General features: G+C 32.7%; 3 protein-coding genes and 1 pseudogene across 4 annotated transcripts; all 4 read right to left on the bottom strand.

Annotated features, from left to right (window-relative positions):
- Positions 1-1779: 1779 nt before the first annotated feature.
- Positions 1780-3396, bottom strand: LOC142536791 (anthocyanidin 3-O-glucosyltransferase 2-like; annotated as a pseudogene).
- Positions 3397-18067: 14671 nt separating this feature from the next.
- Positions 18068-19613, bottom strand: LOC142538045 (uncharacterized). Its single transcript, XM_075643487.1, has one exon. It carries the CDS (start codon positions 19489-19491, stop codon positions 18253-18255), a length of 1239 nt encoding a protein of 412 aa, XP_075499602.1. The 5' UTR covers positions 19492-19613; the 3' UTR covers positions 18068-18252.
- A 273-nt stretch (positions 19614-19886) lies between these two features.
- On the bottom strand, positions 19887-20698 carry LOC142538044 (alpha-amylase/subtilisin inhibitor-like). Its single transcript, XM_075643486.1, has one exon. The coding sequence runs from the start codon at positions 20643-20645 to the stop codon at positions 19995-19997; it is 651 nt and encodes a 216-aa protein (XP_075499601.1). The 5' UTR covers positions 20646-20698; the 3' UTR covers positions 19887-19994.
- Positions 20699-24961: 4263 nt separating this feature from the next.
- LOC142536790 (uncharacterized) lies at positions 24962-26100 on the bottom strand. Of its 2 annotated transcripts, none has more exons than XM_075642133.1 (2): positions 25407-26100; positions 24962-25162 (listed from the first exon to the last, which is right to left on the bottom strand). In XM_075642133.1, the coding sequence occupies exon 1, from the start codon at positions 26020-26022 to the stop codon at positions 25423-25425; it is 600 nt and encodes a 199-aa protein (XP_075498248.1). In that variant the 5' UTR covers positions 26023-26100; the 3' UTR covers positions 24962-25162; positions 25407-25422. The 2 variants fall into 2 exon arrangements, with proteins under 2 accessions (XP_075498248.1, XP_075498247.1); XM_075642132.1 differs by having other exon boundaries at positions 25417-26093.
- Positions 26101-26557: the final 457 nt, after the last annotated feature.

Below are 26557 nucleotides of genomic sequence, written 5' to 3'. Positions count from 1 at the left end.
AAAACGCCTACTTTTATTTCATCTTAATATATATTATTTTTTTCAAATCAAAAGACGTTGCACTCTTATTTTTATAATTTATCGCTTTTTTTTTTTTTACTTTTCTATAAGATAAAAAAAATCAATTCTTTCCATTAATCATAGTATCCAATATAAATAAAAATGAAGACTAACAATCTTAATATCTTAAAATAAAATGTTATTTATTAAGTTTATTGTTTAAACATTTGTGTAAAATTATTTATTTAAAAAAGAGCTTACATTGATTAATTTTAATATTGAATGTATATCAATATAAAATAATAACTTTAATTTATAACAAATGAATTTAATCACTAGACAGTATATCATATATTTTATAGAAATACTATAAAATATTAAAAGATCTTAATCTTAATTTTATATTTTTATTTTATTTCACATTTTAGTCTCAGCTTGTTGAATTAAAAGCTTTGACACATCAAAATTATTAAACGAATTCAAAAAACTAACCAAATTTTTTATGTCCTTTTATTTTACGTATAGTTTAGTTAATTTTTTTTATTATATTTATATATATAAAAATTCGTGATTGATTTTTCAAAACATGTATTTTTTGACTTTTGTTATCATACAAATATATTACATTTAAGTTTTTTTTTTTTTGTAAATCAAAATTTTATAATAATATAAAATAATGAAATATATGGATTAAGACACTGCCTTAGAGTCATTTATTATGATTATGTAACAAACACTACAATTCACCTCATACCGACAAATTTTTTGAAATAGAAGACAATTCATTAAAAACTTACTATTGTTTGGAACTGAGTCTTAAAATGGTAAAATTGCAATCTTAGTTCCTAAGTTGATATATTTTGAGTTTTACATCGTAATTTATTTTTTCATATAATGACTTTGATTTTTTTTGTTTAATTCATTTTTTTTTCCTGAAACCATTAAATTCATTGCAAATAATTTATTTGATATTGATTCTCTCGTACCTGCCAAATATGACGAGAGCAAGGATAAAACTTATATTATTTATATTAAAGTTCATTTAATAAAAAAAAAAGAAAAAAGAGTAAAATGGTCCTCAATATTTAAAAAATGAGAAGAAATAGTTTATCGTTTCTCTTATTTTTCAGGTTTATGTATATTTTAATGTGTGTAATATATGTTTTATTTTTATCGCGTGAATCATGTAGGAGAATAATGATATCAAATAAGAAATATCCGATGAATTTAATGATTAGGGGAAAAAATACAAAAAAAAATCTAAATTACTTAATGAAACTATATTTTGACAAATTACACTATTGAAAAAAAGACAAACGGACAGAATTAAAATTATAATTTTCCCCATAAATTATTGATATGTTATCAAATCATCAGGTTTTTTAACTAAAGTATATTTAAAAATCCGAATGTGTTTGATTTTTTTTTAAAAAAAATATAACATATAAAAATAAAACTCTGTATAAAAAAATAAAATTCTAAAATTAGTTTTTTTTTAATAAAAAAGTAAGAAATTAAGTCCCTTGTTTCCTATAATTATAATTTTTTCATTCCGTTAACTAAAATTATCTTTATACTTGTTTCATTATTATCCTAAATTATTATCAAATATATTTTGGCTCACATTTTTCCCCATTCGATTTAGGATTGATATATCTCATAAATAAAAATTCGTGAAACTGTCTCAAAAAACCTGTTCTTTAAAATTTGTTTTGTTCCTCTTGCTAGCATAAATTAATTAAAATTATATTATATTAGGGTTTTAAAATGTATAATAAATTTAATAAAATAGACTATGCTAATAATATATTTAATTTAAGAGTCAGAAATATTCCCGATTACATCGTTGATAAAAAGATCAATAGACATATAAGATGATCCACCTTCCATCAAAGCCATCCTGCTCCTCTTCTGCATCTCCTTCACCTTCTGCCTCACTCCGCCGCCGCCATCCTCTGCCATCAGCCGCCTTATCGCTGCTTCTATTTCCTCCGCCGTCACTATTTCCTGCTCATCACCTTCTTCTGCGTTAAATTTTTTATGATAGTCTATTCTGATCTCCACCGCCAGCCCCAATTCCTTAACCAATTCGAAAGCATTCAGCTGCTGCTCTGCGTACAACGGAAACGTCGCCACCGGCACTCCACACCACAAGCTCTCCAAAGTTGAACTCCATCCGCAGTGGGAAACGAAGCCCCCCACCGCGGGATGGGACAACACTGCCACCTGCGGCGCCCACCCGATCACTTTCCCTACTCCTTCAGTTCTTTCCAAGAACCCTTCCGGAAGCACTTCTTGAAAACCTTCGTACTCGGTTGGGAACTGCGACGCTCCCTTTGGCCCCGGCTTCCTCATGGACCATAGAAAACGGTGCTCGCTTCTCTCTAGCGCTAACGCAATTTCCTTCACCTGAGTTTCCTCGAAACTCCCCATGCTCCCAAAACACAAGAACACAACAGATGAATCGGGTTGATTATCAAGCCATTTCATGACTTCATCATGGTTTTTGGCAGATTGGCTGCTACTTCCGTGGCTGTCCGTTTGATTACTCAAATTCAGAATCGGTCCAACGGGATAAACTTTCGGGATCTTCCCGTCTGATAGAGATTCAATAGCATACGGTTCAAGCTCGTAAAATGTATTGATCAATATTCCTTTAGCCTCTTTAAATTTATTGAAGCAAGTGAGGAAAATATTGGCCATGGCATTATCGGTTGATAACACATAAGGCAACACTTCCTTCGGAACCGGTATGGAAATACAGGGGATGGATAACTCCCTGGCGGAGTTAATGTACTGCTGGGTTCTTGACCTTGCTCGAATTTAAGCGAAACCAGTTCAGAGAAAACACCCAAACAGCACGCACCTGAGGTGTAAAAAACGTAAGACGGCAGACCGAATTCATCCGCAACGTCGATGAAATCTGTGCAGAACATGTCCAGAACCAATCCAGCCAACCGAGGAGCGCCCTCTCCGGATGTTTCAACGTTCACCAAACCACTCACGATTTCTCTTATATGAGTCTTTTGGCCGTCAATGAAATTGAAGATCCCGCCGGGTTTAGAAGAGGGGTCGAATCCTTGATTGGGGAGGTTCTTGAAGCACAAACGGGACGTGGGATTCGAATGTGACGATGATACTCCGGTGATGTAGTTATCGACGTTACGATCATTGGGAAGCTTCATGATGAGAACGATGATGGAGACCCGGTGGTCTCTTTCAAGGAGGATCTTGGCCATCTCTACGGCGGAGACGAGGTGGCTCAGCCCTGGTGAGGGGATGAATATTAGCTGTATTTTCTGCATTTGAATTTCGGAGGAGGATGTGTTTCTGAGTGTTCTGAATTTGTGGTACTAAGAATGAATATATAAAAGGAAAGGATAAAGCGAATATTCTAGGGCTTGTTTGGTTTCGAAATTATGCTTCAATAAATTTATCAAGTATATTGAAAGTTAAAAAATAATATGTCTGATTGAAAAGCAATTGAATTCAAATTGTATGCTATTTAAGATTTGTCAACATAGTTTTAGTTATATATGAAAAGTGTTTTTTTTATAAAAAAATTATTATTAATATTAATATATTCATCTACTATATTAAATATTTGATAACAAATATAAATTCGTAATTACATTCTAAATCTCTTCGATTTCTATTTTAAAATTCAAATTTGAATTTGATATTTTTAAAAAATATAAATTACATTTAAGTATCAACACTGATTATGTCATTTCTTTTAATTTCGATTATAGTTTTGACTTTTGTATTGCTTTCATGCATTTAATTCTCACTATCCTCTATCATATTATATAAAATATATTTTTTTATGTAATATTACGTTTTCTAACTTTTTTAAAAAGTGTCGTAGTGAATTTCGCTATATTTGATTGTCCATAAATTTCTATTACTATCATGTGAATTATTAATTAGAAATTCAAAATATATTTTTTAGCATTATTGAAAAATAAAAATTTATAATCGAAATTTATTAATTTAATAAATTACAATATTTTTGCTTTTTTGAAAAATATTTATTTATTTTTTAAAAATATGATAGAATAAATAATATATATTTTTAAATATATTATATATTTTTTTTTATTAACAACAACTTCACTCAATCAAAATTTAAAAAAAAAAAAATCAATTTAAAGAGGTGTGACGGAGAGAATTAAGGACTTCTCTTAAATAATCATTTTAAAATCAATAATATAGATTTTTAAATATATATTACATTTACGAGTAGTCGTCCTGTCCATTGTGTACTTTTCCATCACACCTTTTAAATTTTGGAAGCATCCGTCGAAAAATTAGTGTTGTCAATTCACCTTCATAATTATAACTTTATTTTATTTGTATTTTTGTCCAAATGTAATATTTTGTAATTTCGAAAACTCCTTCTACGTATATATACATGTGTCATTCAATCGAAAATGTTATATTTTTCCTCCAACATTTCTCAGAGTTGAATAAATCTTTGTACCCATTGAAATTGCAAGGTCCAAATTATGAACATTTCACCAAATTTTGTTGGTTAATCCAATAAGAATATACCAAAACTAAAAGTAAAGATATAATGACACATATTTTTTAAAATGGCTTTGCCACTCGTACAATTTCACAACAACACGCCCATGTATCGAACATATTTTCTTGATTTGTTTTCAATCTAATGTATCTTTGTTAACCATTGAGGTGACAGTCATATATTGAATGTATATTTTTATACGTTTCATCATATCCAATAGACGAGTCATCTCAGCGATAGACACGATGAGTGACCAACATATCAAATCTGATACTCAAATATATTCTGCTTGTTGCAACATTCAAAAATCGAAACACAAGCAATATACTGCTTTTTTTTTTTCCCTGAAATTCAATTGCTCCACTAGTACTATTGTATAATTCACTGATCATATATTAAAAGTTCGAACACCTTGCCTTTAATCCCCCATCCATCATGATTATATAATATTAACCCCACATGCATCAGATTTTGATTGGTCGGACGAAACCGTAGGAAAATTGCTTTCAAGATTTATGAGCTTTGTACAAGTCTGATCTGGAATACATCGTTGATCGGGCCGAGATGAATAAATTATCATTTTCAAATTGTCTGCAAAAGAAGAGCACATCTAGTGAGGATATGAAAGGATTTTTTTATCAACTTCCATCGATTATTATTATTATTTTTTTCAATTTACGTTGAGACAGAGAAGTTGTTTGGTGTCTTGCAGAATGAACAGTACCAAATACTAGTGCCCAAATAATTGCTTCTTTCGAAAAGTTTGCCATATCCGCTACTACTCCGGCTTCAAATGCTCGATTTGGTGATCCAGAGATACTAGGAGAACAAATTCATTGATGGAAAGCGCAGAGCTCAAGCTGCGAGAAAAGATGAAGAACTGTACAAGAGTGATTTGATTGCTATTGACTAACCAACTCTTGCTATTTATACTGTACAATGTATTGACTCTATTCTGATCGTAGCTACACATAAGTACTACTACTTCTAACACTCCCCTGAAGATGAAGATGTGAGTGAATGTTATTACTACTATATAAGTATTACTACTACTTGTTTGCGTACAATGTAGGGGTGGGCGCGGGTCATGTTTTCGTGTTTGGGTATCCTAAATGATCGGGTATTTTGGGTACCCGAAAAAAAAAAACTTAATTTTTTTTTATTTTGAAAAAATATATATATTTTTCACATTTCACAAAAAATCACGTCATTATATCGAGTTATGGCTAGTCATTATATCATATTATGACTAGTAAATTAAAAAAACAGATGTATTTTTTACATTTCACAAAATATCATATCATTATAACATTTTATGATTAGTCATTTGTCATTATATCGGGTTATGACTAGCCACAAAAAATACATGTATTTTTTAAATAAATAGACGGATAGACCCATAAATTTTTCTAAAAAAATTCGGGTACCCAAAATACCCGAATCCGAATTCGAAAATTATTTTCGGGTACCCGACGAACCCTTTTTTTCAAAAAATACCCGACCGATCGCGTTTTACCCGATCGTGTCGGATCGGGTACCCGATACCCGAAAATAAATGCCCACCCCTAGTACAATGTGACCATCAATGTCAATGTGCTTAGTCCGCTCGTGAAAAACTGGATTGGACCCAATATGTATAGCAGCTTGGCTGTCACAAAACAACACCGATGACTCATTATTTTCAACTGCTAGATCTTTAAGTAACGTTCTGATCCACATAACCTCACAAGTCGCTGCTGCCATAGCCCTGTATTCCGCTTTTGCAGAGGATCTCGAGACTGTTTGATGCTTTTTTGATCGCCAAGATTTCATAGACTCAACAAGGAACACACAAAAGCCTTTGACTTACCTTCGTGTGTCCAAGTATGAGCCCCAATTGGCATCCGAAAAAAACTTGAGTTTCAGATCAGATGCATTCTTCTAGAGCAGGCCCTGTCCAATTGTCCCTTTTATACACCTCAAAACATTCAACGCTGCTTCCATATGAGATGAGTGTGGTTTAGAAACATACTGACTCAGTTTATTTACAACATAAATCAAGTCAGGACGAGTAATTGTGAGATATATCAAGCAACCAATAAGTCTTATATATGCAAGGAGATCAGAAATGAAGTCCTCGTCGTCAAGAGAAAGTTTGGTGTTTGCATCCATGGTGTGGATCTCGGTTTACATCCAAGGAGACCGAATTCTGTGAGTAATTTCATAGTATATTTCCGTTGGCAAATGGAGATGCCGCATTGCGAACTAGTCACTTCTATGCCCAAAATGTCACGCCCCGAGACCGGAGTTAGTCGACGCCGACGTTATTCAACAATCACATAATTGCTAAATAACAAGCATCGTAGTACAGTTTAAACCAAAACCAGTTTATATCATAAATACCATGAAAATGGAATCGTCTTTGCAATAGTAACTCTAAAAACGATAAAAATCTGCGTAAGCGTTTATAACTTGAATTAAAACTCACAATAAAATATTCTTAATTAAACCCGAACACGAACCCGTCTAACCTGACTCAACCCACCTGACCCGCATAACCCGAATTTTATTTATTTTTTTAAAATAAATTATTGAAAAAAATTCGAAAAAATAAAAAAATAATATTTTAATTTAAACACATAATAACAAAATTTTCAATTTAAATTTGAAAGTTTAATTGTAAAAAATTAAAGTATATTTACTAAATCAAATAAACAATTGTTAAAAAAATAAAAAAAAAATACAAACTAAATATTAAATTATGAAAATTTATCATATAAATATACAATAAATTTTGTTCAAACGTACAACATATAAAAATATAGGTAATATTTAAAAAAAAAGTTTTCGGGTCAACCCGCGACCCAACCCGAAACCCGTCTAGCCTGGCACTAACCCGAACCCACCCAATCCAAACCAGACCCGAACCCGAAAAACACCAACCCGAACCTGATTTTTTTCGTGTTGGGTCGTGTCGGGTTGACGGGTCGTGTCGCATTTTGACACCCGTAGAGTAAGGGGTGAGTATTTTGGAAAATACTCAGCAAGTGGGGGCCGTTCGAACACAATATAACAACATGCAAAAGTTTTTTAAATCACATGGCTTGCATAACATCATTCATATCACATGCATAACATTTACCAGACACTGAGATTCCTCAACTTTCTATGGTTTACTGATATCAGTCCCTAATTTTTACTCATATAAGGGGACGAGGCCAAATCGGTTATATCCCCACAGTATGAGGGTCATATTATGGTTGGGATTCCCTTCCATATACAGTCGAATCCTCACAGTGCCCAAAACCACATGACAACCAACACAAGAATGAAGTAGAAGAAGAAGGAGTACTCGACCGTATTTTCATAAAAACGAAGATACATGCATAACAAAATTTAATCTTTAAAACAATCTCACTTACCTTATACCTGGAAGAAAACATGAAGAATTCAAAAATCAAAGAAAAATCATGCAACTGACACTGCGAATGTAACGACCATGGGCTATCCCGATCTTGAGCTCCCTCGGGGGCCTTGTCCCATCTTGGGTTCCCACTGGGGCCTTTTCCCTCACGAGCTTTCCACATGCGTCATTACTCATAGGACTCTCCACACCAGTGGAAACCCAAGATGGGACAAGGCCCCTGAGGGAGCCCAAGATCGGGATAGCCCATGGTCGTTACAGCGAAATCACAGCAGTACATCACCCGGAAAATCAGCCGTCTTTAAAAATTCATTGCACCTTATGGAACTGTTGGATCAGGCTCCAAATTTCACAGTACGTTCCAAAGTACGTCAAATAAATTATGAACGGTGGAGATCGGGTTTGGAAATCGTTTTAACCTGTTTATGGATAAAAAACCGTAAGTACACTGTTTCCCGCCTAGAATCGGAGCAGTTTTCTTGCGAATACTATAAATGAAAAACTAACCGTCGGATTTGGCCGAAATTTGGATATGTTATTCGAAACATATGGAAGCACATTCGGAACGGTGGAGATCGGATTCCGACTACCCGAGCGATAGAAACGAATTTCTGAACTTGGACAGAATTTTGATGACTTGTGCAGAATTTTGGATATGAATTTCGAAAATAAGAGAGCAAAACTCGAAATTTGATGTGTAAATTTTGAAAGAGAGCTTCTCTTATTTATAAGTGGTGATTGTGATCCAGATCATGTGTAATCTCCTCGTTCAAACTTTGAATTAAATCTTGAATCTAGTATAGATTATTATCTATTATCTATCTCATCATTCTTATCCAAATATCTATATTAATTATCTCTTATCTTATACCAATAACTTGTATTTATATATCCCAAAACTTATCTGCTTATATCCAAAAATTTATTATTTAATTTTTAGATCATGATTTATTATTTATCCCAAATTCAAAATATATACACAATATTATCTTAAATTTCGAGCTCCAAAAATATTGTACACGATATAATTATCCACTAACTATAGATAATCTCGCAAATCTTACATTTTATAATGATATAGATACTCGAAGATTGCGAAAATCCTAGTACCATTAAATTACAAAATATTATCACGATTATACAAAAAATATTTCAACTCTCCCAAATCTTTCAGCCGAAACTTGCTGTCAATATATATCTTCAATTCATTTGCTTCTTTCTCACAGTTGGTGGCAACAACAATATCATCAACGTAAACTAATAGAACAACAAAGACACTTCCTCTTGTCCTAAGAAATAATGAATTAGCGGCATGAGATTGTAAGAAGCCGATGTCTAATAGTGCAGCAGAAAATTTAGCAAACCATTGATGTGATGCTTGTTTCAAGCCATATTACAATATCTGGAGTTTACACATAGCACTTCATGGTAGAATCTCTCCCTCTCTACAATACCCTTGGGGCAGAGACATGTATACTTCTTCCGAGAGATCACCGTGAAAAAAAGCATTATTAACGTCAAGTTGGATTAAAAACCAACCTCGGGCAGACGCCAAAGCTAACAAAACTTTAACAGTCACAAGTTTGGCCACTAGAGAAAATGTTTCAAGGTAGTCAATGTTTTCCTGTTGCGTGTACCCTTTAGCAACTAAATGCGCCTTGGATCGCTATAGGGAATCATTGGCAGAGAACTTGGCTTTATATACCCAACGACAGCCAATAACAGATTTGCGGGGAAGAGGGGTAAAAAGATAATTGACCAAGTGTTGTTGGCTTCTAAGGGATTGATTTCATCAGCCATTGCTTGTCTGCACGGAGGAAAAGCAACAACTTGAGAATAGTGTTCTAGTTTAAGGACGGAGGATATATTGTTGACAAGGGAAGAAAAAGGAGGTGAAAGTCTACGCGAACTAAGATAGGCAGACAAAGGATGTTCTGTTGGGTAAGGAAGGTTGGATGCAACTCTGAAACAATAATAGTCGCATTTTTAATATTGAATGTATATCCAATATAAATAAAAAAGAAGACTAACCATCTTAATATCTTAAAAAATAAAATGTTATTTATTAAGTTTATTGTTTAAACATTTGTGTAAAAAATATTTATTTAAAAAAGAGCTTACATTAATTAATTTTTAATATTGAATGTATATCAATATAAAACAATAACTTTAATTTATAACAAATGAATTTAATCACTAGACGGTATACTATATATTTTGTAGAAATACTACAAAATAATAAAAGATCTTAATTTTAATTTTCTATTTTTTTTATTATATTTCACATTTTAGTCTCAGCTTGTTGAATTAAAAGTTTGAAACATAAAAATTATTAACGAATTTAAAAAATTAACTACAAATTTTATGTCCTTTTATTTTACGTATAGTTTAGTTTTTTTTAATTATATTTATATATATATATATATATATATATATATATATATATAAATTCATTAAAAACTTACTATTGTTTCGAACTGAGTCCTAAAATGATAAAATTGCAATATTAGTTTGGAAGTTGATATATTTTGAGTTTTAATCTCGTAACATTATTAAAGTTTATTTTTCGTATAATGACTTTGAATTTTATTGTTGGTTTAAGTCATTTTTTGCCTCAAACCACTAAATTCATCGCATATGATTTATCCGATATTTATTCTTTCGTACGTGCCAAATGTGACGAGGACAAGGATAAAACTTATATTATTCATATTAAAATTCATTCAATAAAAAGGAGGCAAAACGACCCTGAATACTTAAAAAATGAGAAGAAAATAGTTTATCGTTTCTCTTATTTTTTTTGGTTAATGTATATTTTAATGTGTGTAATATATGTTTTTTTTATCCCGTGAACCAAATAGAAGAATAACAATGTCAAAAAAAAAAATATATCCGACGAATTTAATGGTTTCAGGAAAAAAATACAAAAAACATCTAAATTACTTAATGAAAACTATATTTTAACAAATTACACGTTTAAAACAAAATATAGATAAACGGACAAAATTAAAATTATAAGTTTCTCCCTAAATTATTGATAAGTTACCAAGTAATCAGTTTTTTTTAATTAAAACATATTTAAAAATCCGAATATGTTTGAATTTTTTAAAAAATATAACAACTATGTATATAAAAAAATAAAATTTAAATTTTTTTTAAAAAAAGAAGTAAGAAATTAAGTCACTTGTTTTCTATAATTATATTTTTTTCTTTCAGTTAACTAAAATTATTATCAAATATATTTTGGTTCGCATTTTTTCCCATTTGTTTTAGAGTTTGTTTTGTTCCTCTTGTTAGCATAAAATAATTTAAAGTATATTATATTAGAGTTTAAAAATGTATAATAAATTTAATAAAATAGATTATGCTAATAATATATTTAATTTAAGAGTCAGAAATATTCCCAATTACATCGTTGATAAAAAGATCAATAGCCATATAAGAGATGAACCACCTTCCATCAAAGCCATCCTGCTTATCTTCTGCATCTCCTTCACCTTCTGCCTCACTCCGCCGCCGCCATCCTCTGCCATCAGCCGCCTTATCGCTGCCTCTATTTCCTCCGCCGTCACTGTTTCCCATTTCCCCACCTTTCCATCCACACACCCCTATTATTTTTCGATTTGTCAAATATTAATAATAAAATAACTTCTCTTTTTTTACCAAAACAAAATTTGTTTGGGTTTTAGTTTTAGCTAACAACTGGGAAATGATCTTACACCAGTTCTGCGTAACTCTCTCCCGTCGTAGTTGGAGCCAAAGCTTTCATCCCAATGTTGATTTTGTTTGAGAATAAGTCTATTGTGAGATGGTCTCACGAATCTTTATCGAGACGGGTCAACTCTACCGATATTCACAATAAAAAGTAATACTCGTAGCATAAAAAATAATAATTTTTCATTGATGACTCAAATAAGAGATCGGTAGGGTTGACCCGTCTCACAGATAAAGATTCGTGAGACCGTCTCACAAAAGACCTACTCAAAAATAAAATTCTAAAATTAGTTTTTTTTGATAAAAAAAATAAGAAATTAAGTCCCTTGTTTCCTATAATTTTTTCATTCCGTTAACTAAAATTATCTTTATATTTGTTTCATTATTATCCTAAATTATTATCAAATATATTTTGGCTCACATTTTTCCCCATTCGTTTTAGGATTGACATGTCTCACATATAAAAATTCGTAAAACTGTCTCATAAGAGACCTGCTCTTTAAAGTTTGTTTTGTTTCTCTTGCTAGCATAAATTAATTAAAATTATATTATATTAGGGTAAATTTAATAAAATAGACGATACTAATAATATATTTAGGCACCGTTTGGTAGGTGTGATGGGATAAATAAATGATTAATAATTAGAGTGATTAAAAAATGAGATATATGGATTAATAGTATGGTGGTATAAATAATATGGTGTTTGGTATGATTTTAAAATAATAGATTAATTTTGTAAATTTTATTGCAATGACCAAAATGCCTAAGTGTTAATTAAATATATATTCTTAAAATAATTGGATAGATAATTAAATATTTATAATTATAATTTACATTTATTAAGATTAATTTAAATATATTTATTAGAAATAAATTTGTAAATATGCATTTACTTTAATAATTAAATAGCAATAATATTTTGAATGTTAATATTAAATAAAACTTAATAATAATTACAATATTATTGTTTTTTAAAATATTTATAAATATTCTTAAAATAATTTGATAGATAATTAAATATTTATAATTGTAATTTAAATTTATTAAAATTAATTTAAATATATTTGTAAGAAATATATTTGAAAATATTACGATAATCATTAAAATAAATAAATTAAAATTTAATAAATATTTATTTTCATAAAAAAAGTAATTAACAAGAATAAAAATTTAATTTAAGATATATTTGCATTACAATTTATTTTCTTTAAAATAATTGAAAATAATAAAAATATGTAAAATTAATTTATAAAAAAATATAATTAAAATTTAAATATTATATTAATTTATCATTATCACTATTTAAGAACTATACATTATCACACATTTGAAGAGGGATACTTAATCACACAAATAACATAAATAGTGATGACTTTCAATTATAATCAAGGGCCTCCATGCTAAATAAAAAATGAACCAAACATGAGATAATGGATTATTTAATAATAATTTTCTTATCATGACTACCAAACATACCCTTAAGAGTCAGAGATATTCCCAATTACATCGTTGATAAAAAGATCAATAGACATATAAGATGATCCACCTTCCATCAAAGCAATCCTGCTTCTCTTCTGCATCTCCTTCACCTTCTGTCTCACTCCGCCACCGCCATCCTCAGCCATCAGCCGCCTTATCGCTGCCTCTATTTCCTCCCCCGTCACTATTTCCTTTTCATCACCTTCTTCTGCGATAAATATTTTATGATAGTCTATTCTGATCTCCACCGCCAGCCCCAATTCCTTGACCAATTCGAAAGCATTCAGCTGCTGCTCTGCATACAACGGAAACGTCGCCACCGGCACTCCACACCACAACATGCAGCGGAAATAAATTATTACCACACACATATAAGTTTAATAAATAAACACCAGATTTAAATTATGCACAAGTACGAATACTTTTGCGATGCCTAATGGCAAAAAGTTCACTTGAAAAATAAATAAATCGTTTATACAAAATGAGACTTGTTAAGGGGTGCATGGTATGCTGGGCGCCTGTACAGCTGGCGCCTAGCTGTGTTTTCTTTTCAATTTTTTTTTTAAAAAATATTTTTTTATTTAATTAACATATATATCATAGGCTTCAAAATCCACATTTTTCGTGACCAATATTTGAAAGAAGGAAATTTTTTTTTTGCCATTCACGCACAAAAAATCCGAAATCGAAGAAATCTAGAAATATAGAAACTGGGAGTAAATCTGGTAATAAATCTAGAAATCTAGAAACAAAAAAAAAATGATTTTTTAAAAAGTATTTTTCTTTCGAATTTCTAAAAAATTTCTCCAACGACGAATTTTTAAAAATTTTCTTCTTTCGAATTTCTTGTGATTTCACGCACAAATTGCACCTTAAATCGAATATCACACCATATATATCATAGGCTTCAAAATCCACATTTTTCGTGACCAATATTCGAAAGAAGAATTTTTTTTTTTTCATTCAAGCACAAAAAATCAGAAATTGAAGAAATCTAGAAATCTAGAAGGTAGTAAATCTAGAAATCTAAAAACCAAAAAAAAAATGTTTTTTTTTAAAAAAAAATTAGAAAGAAAACACAGCTGGGCGCCAGCTGTACAGGCGCCCAGCGCAGGGTAACAAGTCTCTATACAAAATAATACTAGTGTAAATAATAAAACTAAATTCTTTGACACTCCAAAAAACTAAAATACGCATCAGCAACACAAATCAAATCTAGACGAATAAACAAAAAACACGTATTGCTTAAAACTAATCCAAAACTACTCTTCGATCAACACTCTGCGTCAGTATTGTTCTTCGAGTGTTGGCAACACCAATCAGCAACACGGAAAGTATGTGAATCAATCACACAAAGCCTTCACACGAGAATCTCCAATACTGAACTTGAGAAAGTACAGCCGATTTCTCCTGCAGCTGCATAGTGATTTTTATCAGGAAAAACTCCGTCAATCTTCTCTCTAAGTATACCCTCTATATAGATCTTTTTTCTCCTCCTTGATATTAGGGATGGCAATGGGCCGGGGCGGGAGCGGGTTTGTCATCCCCATCCTCATCCCCGAATTCCATCCCCACCCCCATACCCGCCTCAATCCCCGCTTTTTCGTGTTCGGGGAATCCCCAAACCCGAAACTTCGGGGATTAACTTCTCATCCCCGTCCCATCCCCATTTCAAAAATAATAATATGACAAGAAGATGACGAATTCAGAGATTTTCTCAAACAAAAACTTATTATTATCTATTATTATTATAGATAATATTAATATTTTAATATCAATATTAATAATAATAATATTATTAATATTTTAAAAATTAATATTATTATTATATTATTAATATTAATAATACTATTATTTTATTATTTATATTATTTTCGGGGCAGGTTCGAGGATTTCGGGGATGGGGATAGTAATCTCATACCTGTCCCGAAAAATCCCTGAACCCGAACCCAAACCCAAAAAAATCAGGGATCCCCATCCCCGTTTCAGGCTTTCCCCGCGGGACCCCAAACTCGCGGGGAAAGTTTCCATCCCTACTTGATATCTTTCCATAGATACTCAAACCCTTTAGCAACTAAATGCGCCTTGTATCGCTATAGGGAATCATTGGCAGATAACTTGGCTTTATATACCCAACGACAGCCAATAACAGATTTGCGGGGAAGAGGGGTAAAAAGATAATTGACCAAGTGTTGTTGGCTTCTAAGGGATTGATTTCATCAGCCATTGCTTGTCTGCACGGAGGAAAAGCAACAACTTGAGAATAGTGTTCTAGTTTAAGGACGGAGGATATATTGTTGACAAGGGAAGAAAAAGGAGGTGAAAGTCTACGCGAACTAAGATAGGCAAACAAAGGATGTTCTGTTGGGTAAGGAAGGTTGGATGCAACTCTGAAACAATAATAGTCGCATTTTTAATATTGAATGTATATCCAATATAAATAAAAAAGAAGACTAACCATCTTAATATCTTAAAAAATAAAATGTTATTTATTAAGTTTATTGTTTAAACATTTGTGTAAAAAATATTTATTTAAAAAAGAGCTTACATTAATTAATTTTTAATATTGAATGTATATCAATATAAAACAATAACTTTAATTTATAACAAATGAATTTAATCACTAGACGGTATATTATATATTTTGTAGAAATACTACAAAATAATAAAAGATCTTAATTTTAATTTTCTATTTTTTTTTATTATATTTCACATTTTAGTCTCAGCTTGTTGAATTAAAAGTTTGAAACATAAAAATTATTAACGAATTTAAAAAATTAACGACAAATTTTATGTCCTTTTATTTTACGTATAGTTTAGTTTTTTTTTTAATTATATATATATATATATATACATATATATATATATATATATATATATATAAATTCATTAAAATTTTTTCTTTCAGTTAACTAAAATTATTATCAAATATATTTTGGTTCGCATTTTTTCCCATTTGTTTTAGAGTTTGTTTTGTTCCTCTTGTTAGCATAAAATAATTTAAATTATATTATATTAGAGTTTAAAAAATGTATAATAAATTTAATAAAATAGATTATGCTAATAATATATTTAATTTAAGAGTCAGAAATATTTCCAATTACATCGTTGATAAAAAGATCAATAGACATATAAGATGATCCACCTTCCATCAAAGCCATCCTGCTCCTCTTCTGCATCTCCTTCACCTTCTGCCTCACTCCGCCGCCGCCATCCTCTGCCATCAGCCGCCTTATCGCTGCCTCTATTTCCTCCGCCGTCACTGTTACCAATCAGCAACACGGAAAGTATGTGAATCAATCACACAAAGCCTTCACACGAGAATCTCCAATACTGAACTTGAGAAAGTACAGCCGATTTCTCCTGCAGCTGCATAGTGATTTTTATCAGGAAAAACTCCGTCAATCTTTTCTCTAAGTATACCCTCTATATAGATCTTTTTTCTCCTCCTTGATATTAGGGATGGCAATGGGTTGGGGCGGGAGCGGGTTTGTCATCCCCATCCTCATCCCCGAATTCCATCCCCACCCCCATACCCGTCTCAATCCCCGCTTTTTCGGGTTCGGGGAATCCCCAAACCCGAAATTTCGGGGATTAACTTCTCATCCCCGTCCCCATCCCCATTTCAAAAATAATAATATGACAAGAAGATGACGAATTCAAAGATTTTCTCAAACAAAAACTTATTATTATCTATTATTATTATAGATAATATTAATATTTTAATATCAATATTAATAATAATAAGATTATTAATATTTTAAAAAATAATATTATTATTATATTATTAATATTAATAATACTATTATTTTATTATTTATATTATTTTCGGGGCAGGTTCGGGGATTTCGGTGATGGGAATAGTAATCTCATACCTGTCCCGAAAAATCCCTGAACCCGAACCCAAACCCAAAAAAATCGGGGATCCCCATCCCCGTTTCGGGCTTTCCCCGCGGGACCCCAAACTCGCGGGGAAAGTTTCCATCCCTACTTGATATCTTTCCATAGATACTCAAATCCTACAAAAAAGAAAAATCGAGAGTTTATTAGGAATCAAACTAAATACTCGCCTCATCAGCCGGGTATTTAGTCTCTTCCCGGGCAATTAAGAGCCCGGGCTATCATGCAAGCTCCCGGGTACTTTCTACCCGGACTACCTCGAGAAGCGCACCACACTCGAGTGTATTGATATGAGCTACCTTATCTGTCAGAACAACATGGGTTTGGCGTGTGAGAAAAGTCATCAGAAAGTATGGACAACCGACTTACCATACTTAGCAGGTGGTCACTGAAAACAAGGTAATGATGAGATTTCCTCCTATAAATAGCAGGTACATTTCTTATTTACAGATTCTGAAATTTAGAGCTCTCGAGCACTCACATATATTCTCACATATATCGCTGGTGTTCTTCATCTTTACCTGCTGCCTTAAGCATCGGAGTGGCCACGCCGGATACCCCTCCGGCGCCCATTCACGAGTTCTTTCCTTGTTTGCAGGTCTTAATTGAAGTCATTATCCTTACTCAAATTTTCTAAACACAAAATTATCTTCACTATCCGATGAATCGCCCACATATCTTATACCCGATTCACTTGGATAGCATGATTCATATTGCTAAGCATGATCGATTTCCTTGTGTTAGCTAGAGTGCTGTAAATTTCTGTCACGTCCTGTAGGCTATGGACCTCGCATAAAAAAAATAGACACATACATATATTTGTGAAAACAATTAGAGTACCGGCGCCAACACGCATGTGCATCTCGTCGCGTGCACCTTTATATCATTCTAAATCTTATCCCCATCTAGCTTTTACACCAACCTTTTATTTTGATGTTTTTTTTAAATTTGATATATAATAAGGTGACGAAAAATATAATAAATACGAAAAAAAACATATGTTATTGATAATAATGCTATTATATATTATTATTCGAAGAGTTGACTCAACCAAAATGAACATTACAATACATAATACATTTTCCTATATACCCTATTCGAGGCAACTCGTCGAACCTTAATTTGATTCACTACGACAGCAACAAAATAAGGAAATGCTAAAAAAATTGGAAAATAATAATTAAAAAAAAGGATTGTATGAGTTTTTGTTTGCAAATTAAGGTATCGATCAATCCAAAGAAGAGGAGGTCCGATTATGAGAGGCTGCACATTGGTAAGCAGGCCTGGATCGCTGGTACCCGGCGCTGGCCGGGCACGCTGCCATCCCCAATGGCGGCGCCGCCATGCAGTTGTAAGATATGCAGACTGCGGTTGTTTCCGGCAGGACGTAGCCCTCCTCTATCGGGAATCCCGTTATGTAATTATGCTGCAGATATAGTGTTTTCATGGTGCCAGCCTTTACGCTCTGCACGTATTCCTCGGGAACTTGCCCGTTTAACCGATTATTGTTCAGGAAAAGGGTCTCGACTCCAATTAAAGCCGGAGTTATTTCACCTGTCAAGAAATTGTGACTCAGGTCCACAGTGGACCCTGCCCCATAACTCCACGGCGGAGATTGTGGGACCCCGCCTGACAAATTGTTCCGTTGAAGGAGCATTGATGTGATACAAGGTCGAAACAGGTAAGTTGGGATGGCCCCACTGAATCGGTTCATGCTCAAATCCAAGTATGCTAACTCGGAGAGCGATTCCAGGCCGTCAATCGGGCCCCATATGTGGTTATTCGACAACGACAGGTAGCGGAGACCCGACGGAATTTGCTCCGGCAACGTCCCGGTTAAGTAGTTGTTGCTGAGATCCAGGTGAAGGAGCTGATCACAGAAGCTGGAGGGCAGGTTTCCGAGAAGTTTATTGTTGGATAAAATCAGGACCTTTAATTGATTCAAACCAGGCACGGCGGGCGGGATACGGCCTGAGAGCTGGTTGTGGCTGAGATCTAGGGTGTGAAGATTCGGCAGGTTGAAAATGGCGGCTGGGATATCTTCAGTTAAGCGGTTGCGAGTAAGAGAGATGACTCTAAGGTTGTGGAGGGAACCAAGACGAAAAGGGATGGGTCCCGTGACAATGCCGGAGAAGAGAATCAATTGATTAAGCTCGGTGAGCTTGGCAATGGCGGGGGAAAGCGTTCCTGCTAGCCCAGGTGATTCAGAGAGGCCGGTGCCAAGAGAAAGAATCGTAACTCTAGAGGAGAAACAAGTGACTCCGGCGAATGAGGTGCAAGGGTCGGCGGCGGAAAAGTCCCAACTGGAGAAGAACCGTGTGGCGGCTGCGGAAGGAATTTCGGTTAGGCTGTTCCTGATTTCACGCAATGCAGCGAAATCAGATTTGCTCATGGAAAGCGATGATGCTGATGTGAAAAAGGAGAAGATAACAAGTTGAAGAAACAAAAGAAAACTTCCTTTTGCCATATTCTTTTTGGGATTATTTTTGTGGCGGAAGTTGGTGTTTTTATCTGTTGTTGTATTCAGTGTTGCATACTAAGAAAGAGTATCGGACATGAATGGCAGAGGATAGAGGGGTCAACTTGGTAATAAAAGGCGTTTTAATATATATTATTATATTGCTACAAGTGAATGCTGATGGTGAGATTTGTTGTACATTTTGGGCTCATTTATAGTAAACATTCAACATTTGAATTTCAACTGTAACTATTTGAATTTAAACTATCGGAATCCGTGTACATTAATATCAAATTATAACTTCTTTTCCGACGCAAGATTTTAAATTTCGAATTTAGATGTCTTTTTATACCAGATATGAGTTACTTGAGAAGTTAATTAAGATGCAGATGGTGCAAGATGTATGAAACGGAAAATATTAGTAATTCACGGTTTTATCCAAGAGTTTTATTTTATTTTTCAAAAGATACAGATAACAAAATATTTGTATCATCTAGCTTTCGAATCTTGGCTTAATTTCTGATATACGTTGTTAACTCGTGGTATGCGGGATCCACTTTCTTGAAAGCAATCAATAGTGGGTCGCCACCCAAACCAAGCCACCTCCTACTTTTCTCCGCAAACACTCCCACATCCTCACATATATCGACCACCCTAGGACAGTACACAATCTTGTAGTAACCCTCTCCACTCCCGACGTTCCTCTCTATCTTAAACCAGTTCTCCGCCCCAGGCCGACCCAGCTCCCCGTTGCTCCTCACATATCGCCGCCCTGTAAACGGGTCCAAGCTTCCCACTCGCCACACCGTAGACTGCACACAAACTGTGGCTGCGAGGAACGCTATGTTTACGTCGGCGGACAACTTTATTGCTTGCTTCTGGTCAGCAGGGAAAATTTCCACAGAGAGCCCGACGGAGCTGTTGTTGGTCTCTTGCATGACGTTGTGTGGGCAGGGGTAGCGGCTGTCCCTGGCGGAGAGGGAGAGCCCGCCGCCGGCGCCGGAGAATATGTGGTACTTCGTATGCTTTTGGAGCTCGTTGCCCTCCAAATCTTGGATGGAATTCTCCGTAGGTTGACAAAATGTCGGGCAAGAAAAATAGGGTAGTTGGAGGAGGAAAATTTCGATGAGTATAATTATGGTGAGTTTTCTTTTAATTTCCATGTTTGTGAAATGAAATGATAATGTTGCAGTACTTATAGCAAGGTTTATACGTTACAGTATATCTCTTCTTAGATGATTTTATGAATTTTTATCCGTGAGACGGATTACTCCTACTGATATTTAAAATAAAAATTAATACTCTTAGCATAAAAAATAATACTTTTTCATAGATGGCCCAAATAAAAGATCCGTCTCACAAAATACGACATATAAAACCATCTCATACAAATTTTTGTCTATATAGTATTAATGTCCTAAGGGTTGCATTAGTTACATAATTTCAAAAATAAACTATATAGTTAAGTTGAACAAGAAGAGATTATAAACTAAGTTTTATTCTTTTGTTATTTCAATTAGTCTTTTCTATACGTGTTGCGTGCATGTCACGATGATTTTTTTATATAAATATTTTGTATATAATTTCATATAAAATTATACATACGTTCCTTATTTTTTACAAGAATGTTTTTCTTGCTTTTGTCTCATTTGCACGTGCAGCTTTGAACCGGTCATATTACGAATTCTTATTTGATTTGTTCTCCAATCTTATGATTCCAAGATCAAGATGGAAAAGGACTATATGATTTAATTGCGGTTTAATCATATTTGATAATCCTTTAAATATTTACATATAATTAAATTGAATGTCAAATCAATTATCAAAATAAATGAATTGTTGGTATCATGGAATATGCTCTTTAGTTGTCTTCTATTCACTCGAGAAGTTGGATCCAGGTATTTGGACATACTTCCGTTTAGTTTTGTATATTATTTAACAGGTAAAACACGATATATCAATTTTATATATTTTTATTTAACGATTTTGGTTATCTATTTCGTCAAAATCTTGGTTCGCTATCTTTGTTTTATGTGTGTAATTCTAGAATTTTCGCGATGTGGGCTGATTTGACACATATAATGTGCCTACTTGGTTCCGACATGAAGTTAAGGTATAAATGTCACATTAGTACTTTAAAAATACTAAATTTGTCCAAAATTAAAAAATATATGATAAAAAGATTGAAATTTGACAAAATAAAATTATAAAACAACAAACATATATGAACAGAAAACAATTTTTTGTATTTAATAAATATGGTGAATTGATTAAAATGATATAGCTTTTTTAAAAGGAAGAAGTCTTTTATGATATGATTATACGAGTGTATATCCATAAAACGAGTCAACCTGATACATTTTTACTATGAAAAATAAATTTTTTCTGCATAAAAAAATGATACTATTTTATGAGTTGGGTTGAATCAAGTCGAAAATTTATCTTACAAAAATTAGTTTGTGTGATGGTCTCTAACAAAAATTTCTCAGGGACTAATTTTTGTGACAAAGAAAAAATGTAGAGGGAACTTAACATCATTACGTGTTGAGATAAAAGTAGGGATGTAATCGAGTCGAGCCGAACTCTTGAATGTTTGAGCTTGGTTCGTTTATAATCGAGCCGATCTCGAGCTTTATTTAACGAATATATGCATGGCTCACGAGCTTATTCAAGCCTTTGTCGAGCCTAACAAGCTTAATAAATATGAATTATACATTTAAATTTTCATTAAATTAATTAAAAAGTAAATTATATACTTAAAGAAAAATATATTATTCTTATTAAAATTTGTAAATTTATTATAATAAATAAATTTAATAGATTTTTCTATATATTTCATAAATAATATGCAAAATCAATAAATCAAATATCAAAACTATTATTTTTTCATCTAAAAGATTACTCATGAACTTACAAACGAACATGTTCACGAGCTAACGAGCCGAATACTGTAAAGCTTGAGTTTGGTTTGTTTATCTTAACGAGCCTCATTAAACGAGCTCAAACGAACTTTTATCGAATCAAACTTCGAATAGCTCACAAACGATTTGGTTCGTTTACATCCCTAGATAAAAGTCACGATATATTAAATTTTAGTAGTACCAATTAAATTCTACAAATTCCACCTCGCCAGCCAACAAATGTAATGGTGCAATAAAATGGCAAGTTTTCCTTGCGGTTTAGAATAAAATTGTACTTTTGGTTTTGTGTATTTTCTTTGTTTGTGAATTTAATTTCTTATATTATCAAATTTTATTATTAGTAATTTATCATTGTTTTTTTATTTATAAATTTGATTCGTTTTTTCCAATGTGACACTGATATAATGTGATCTGATGCCGATGTGTGATACTCACATATAAATATCACATTAACATTTCGATAAAAAAATGACCAAAATTAATAATTAAATACAATATCGAAACTCAAATTATAGAGAAACAAAATTGCAAATAACAAACATACGAGACGAAAATATATTTTGTTCCTTCTCTTTATACTCAAATTAGAGTAAAAAGTTTCGGAGTTGATTTAAATCGTACAAAGGTATAATTTATTTATAAAATATTTATCACTTGAATGATCAAATATCGATATATTATCATTTATCCATGGCCTCAATAAGATCTTGAAGTAGTGTTTGTGTGATACTCTTGTCCCACAGCTTAAAAATGAAAGATTTAAAATGTGTTTATAATGACTTACAATGGACTTCTATAGCAAGTTGAGTTAATCATTTTCGTAAAGCGAGGACATATACGAAATAGTTGCTATAGGGGTCTATTGTGCAGTCACGCAGCCGCAGACCCGGGCTCGGGGCGTATAAGTTTGAGTGTTCACCAAATGTTAGGCAAGATAGAGTAATTTAATAAGGAAAATCACAACAAGAAAAATGGTGAGATTTCTTTTGACAACACGCTAAACTGAATTATCTGTTACAAAAATATTAGATAGAATCATACCATCAAAATCTAATGGGATTTGTTTTGTAATTGAAGAAATAACATTTCTGACAAATTATTCCTTACTTTTCTTGGATAATGTTTCTTTATTTTGTCTTTTAATAAACTAGGAAAAGACATCTTGTCGTTTTAATTATATGTCATTATACAGAGAGGCTTTATAAATTTTATACATCAAATCTTTAGATATATTTTATACATCCAACCATATTATAAATCTTTTAGATATATTTATACATCCAACCATATATATATATATATATATATATATATATATACCGGCCGCCGGGTTGCTAGAATTCGGAATTCTTATCTGAATCCTTTATATTCCATAATACATGTTATTGTCATATTTGAAATTAATATAGATTTAACAATTTGAAAATGGGAAGTGGCAATGAATATACACATGAAATAATAATAATAATAATAATAATAATAATAATAAAGTAAAAATTTTAAATAAAAATTAAAACCATTCATGTTTAGAATAAAAAATTAAATTGGCATTTGAAATATTGATAAACAACTAAATTGACGCATGAATTATGATAATGACTTAATTGATATGTACGATAGCAAAGTTTTTTTTTCATTTTTGTCATTTATATTGTCAAATTTCAGACTCTTAGTTCATTGTTTTTAGCCATTTTAGTTTTTTTTTTTTTTTTGGATTAAGACTGAAATTTGATAAAATAAACGATCGAAATCGCAAATAAATAAATATAAATGACCAAATTTGAAAATTTTCTAAATAAAATAGTGATGATTATTAGTTCGTGATGGAAATACAATGAATCGGTTTTGCATGATTAACATTTATCCAGTACTCATAAATACTACATTACAAAGAGGCCAAATTAAAAATGGTAAACCGGCAGGGTCCTTTACTTATGAATAAATACTAGCAATTCACATACGTTAATATTCACTTCATAATTTTCAATCTAATTAATCATTTAAAAAAATTAATTATTAATTATGTTTAACATTAAAATTCATATATTCTATATGTTAAAAATTCAAAATAAATATGACAAAAACTTGTGTGAGACGGTCTCACAGGTTGTATTTTGGAAACGGATCTCTTATTTGGGTTATCCATGAAAAAGTATTACTTTTTATGCTAAGAGTATTACTTTTTATTGTGAATATCAGTAAAGTTGACTCGTCTCACAGATAAAGATTCGCGAGACCGTCTCACGAGAGACCTACTCAAATAATAAATAAGAATATACTATAATAGATTTTTATGTTAATTTTTTTATGGATGATTAAAGGCAAAAACTTGTGTGAGACGGCCTCGGGGTCAAATTTTATGAGACATATATCTTATTTTGGTCATCCATGAAAAAATATTACTTTTTATGCTAAGATTATTCTTTTTATTGTGAATATCAGTAGGGTTGACCCATCTCGTGAAACTATCTCAAAAGAGACCTACTCATGATTAAATGGAATAAATTTATTCGTATAATAACTGGTTTATATGGACGAGAGTTCTTTTTATACGAAAGTACACAATTTCTTGAAAACATAATAATAAAGAGGGATCACCATTTTATGGAAAAACTTAATTTCCTTCTTGCTATATACATCATATATGGAATACACAACACAAATTAAACAACACGATGGACTGAACGATGTCGTATGTTCTTCCGTAAACTCTTTCCGTCACGATGGTCTTGATGATGTAAATATATATATGGTGGCATCTGCATCAATGGCATTTAAATGAAGTTAACATTATCCATCGCAAGCATTGGCATGATCAAAATCGTTCGACTCGAGTTTCGAAAATCGTTCGACTCGAGTTTGATAATTTAAACTAGCATTCACATATTGAAAATATTGGTCATGATCAAGTCCCTTTAAGAAATCCATGTTATTGTTACTTAGTTGAGATTAGAAAACGAAATGGGGTATGCATGGAATATTTTTCAGTAGTGCTTATTTAACTTATTCCAACCTTCATTTAGGCGGGGCACTGGAAGCCGGGGGGTGGAGTTTTTCCGCAGTAAACGAGAACTTCAAGTGCAATGGGGAGAATTATGTTGATGTTGAGAAGCTTTGCTTTGATAGTGGTGCAAAGGCACAGTGCTGCATCCGCGTCCGCCAGCCCTTCTAGCACAGGACAACAAGTGTCCTTGGCACTGGTACCAATTATAAGATGCCCGAGGCTACCAAACAAATCGACACATGCACCAAGTTTCAAAGTGTTAATAGGGCATGTTTCCTTTCGTTTCTTCGGAGGTGGTGGGGGAGGGCATGGAGTCTCGATTGGCGGTTTAGGCACGATTGGTGGTTCAGGTTTGATTGGAGGGTATACACTGGGAGGAGGTTTGGGTATGTAAGGAGGGGGATTCGGAGGAGGCTTGGGTATGTAAGGTGGCGGATTGGGCACGTAGGGTGGTGGTGGCTTGACGACGGGCGGCTTTGGCCGGGAGGTAGGTGGTTTTACGTAGGGAGGGTGTTTGGGTGGGAGGTATGGGCAAGTTGGGCATGCTAGAGAAATCAACAATGTCCCCGAGTTGAGAAGAAAGATTAGCACTTGTACGATGCTATGCTTGGCCATTGTTGGAGTTCACTTGCAGCTATATTGAGTATCGGGGGTTCTCCATGCTACTACTTATAGGCAAACAAAGCCGCGTCGGAATTTGGAAAATAATACTATTTGTCATCGTTGAAGTTCGGGCAAATGGATTAAATTGTGAAGGAGAGCCGACGCACAAAGAAAATATTTTGTTGCGAATGAACAAGATATTGAGGAATTGTCGGAATTGAGACAATGAGCTATCTGGTTTATGAAAGAAGAAAACAATGTGTTGTCCTTGTTTGGAAGAGGCTCCATTTCTTGGTACAGACAACCATATGGACCACACAACTCTTCCCAGTTTGTCTATTTTTGTTGGTTGTGTTTGAATCGGTAGATTTTAAAATTCTCGGTTTGTTTATATGGATAAAATTCCAGTTATGTAAGTTGAATAATAACTGTGGTGGATTTTATATCAACGCTAAATGAGTGTCGTTTGAAATTCATTCATGAAATAATTCTTAAATCGAAACTCTCGTTCCAAATCAAATCCAAGCAGATTAGATACAAAAAATAT

This window comes from Primulina tabacum, chromosome 2 (genome assembly GCF_025594145.1).
Source record: "Primulina tabacum isolate GXHZ01 chromosome 2, ASM2559414v2, whole genome shotgun sequence".
Classification (NCBI taxonomy): domain Eukaryota; kingdom Viridiplantae; phylum Streptophyta; class Magnoliopsida; order Lamiales; family Gesneriaceae; genus Primulina; species Primulina tabacum.
Note: the sequence above shows the minus strand (reverse complement) of the source record. Positions and strands in the feature narration are given on the sequence as shown.

What these genes read in the sequence shown, in the direction of transcription:
- LOC142536790 (XM_075642133.1), bottom strand. Translation starts at nt 26,022, where the DNA reads ATGGCCAAGCATAGCATCGTACAAGTGCTAATCTTTCTTCTCAACTCG.
- LOC142538045 (XM_075643487.1), bottom strand. Translation starts at nt 19,491, where the DNA reads ATGGCAAAAGGAAGTTTTCTTTTGTTTCTTCAACTTGTTATCTTCTCC.
- LOC142538044 (XM_075643486.1), bottom strand. Translation starts at nt 20,645, where the DNA reads ATGGAAATTAAAAGAAAACTCACCATAATTATACTCATCGAAATTTTC.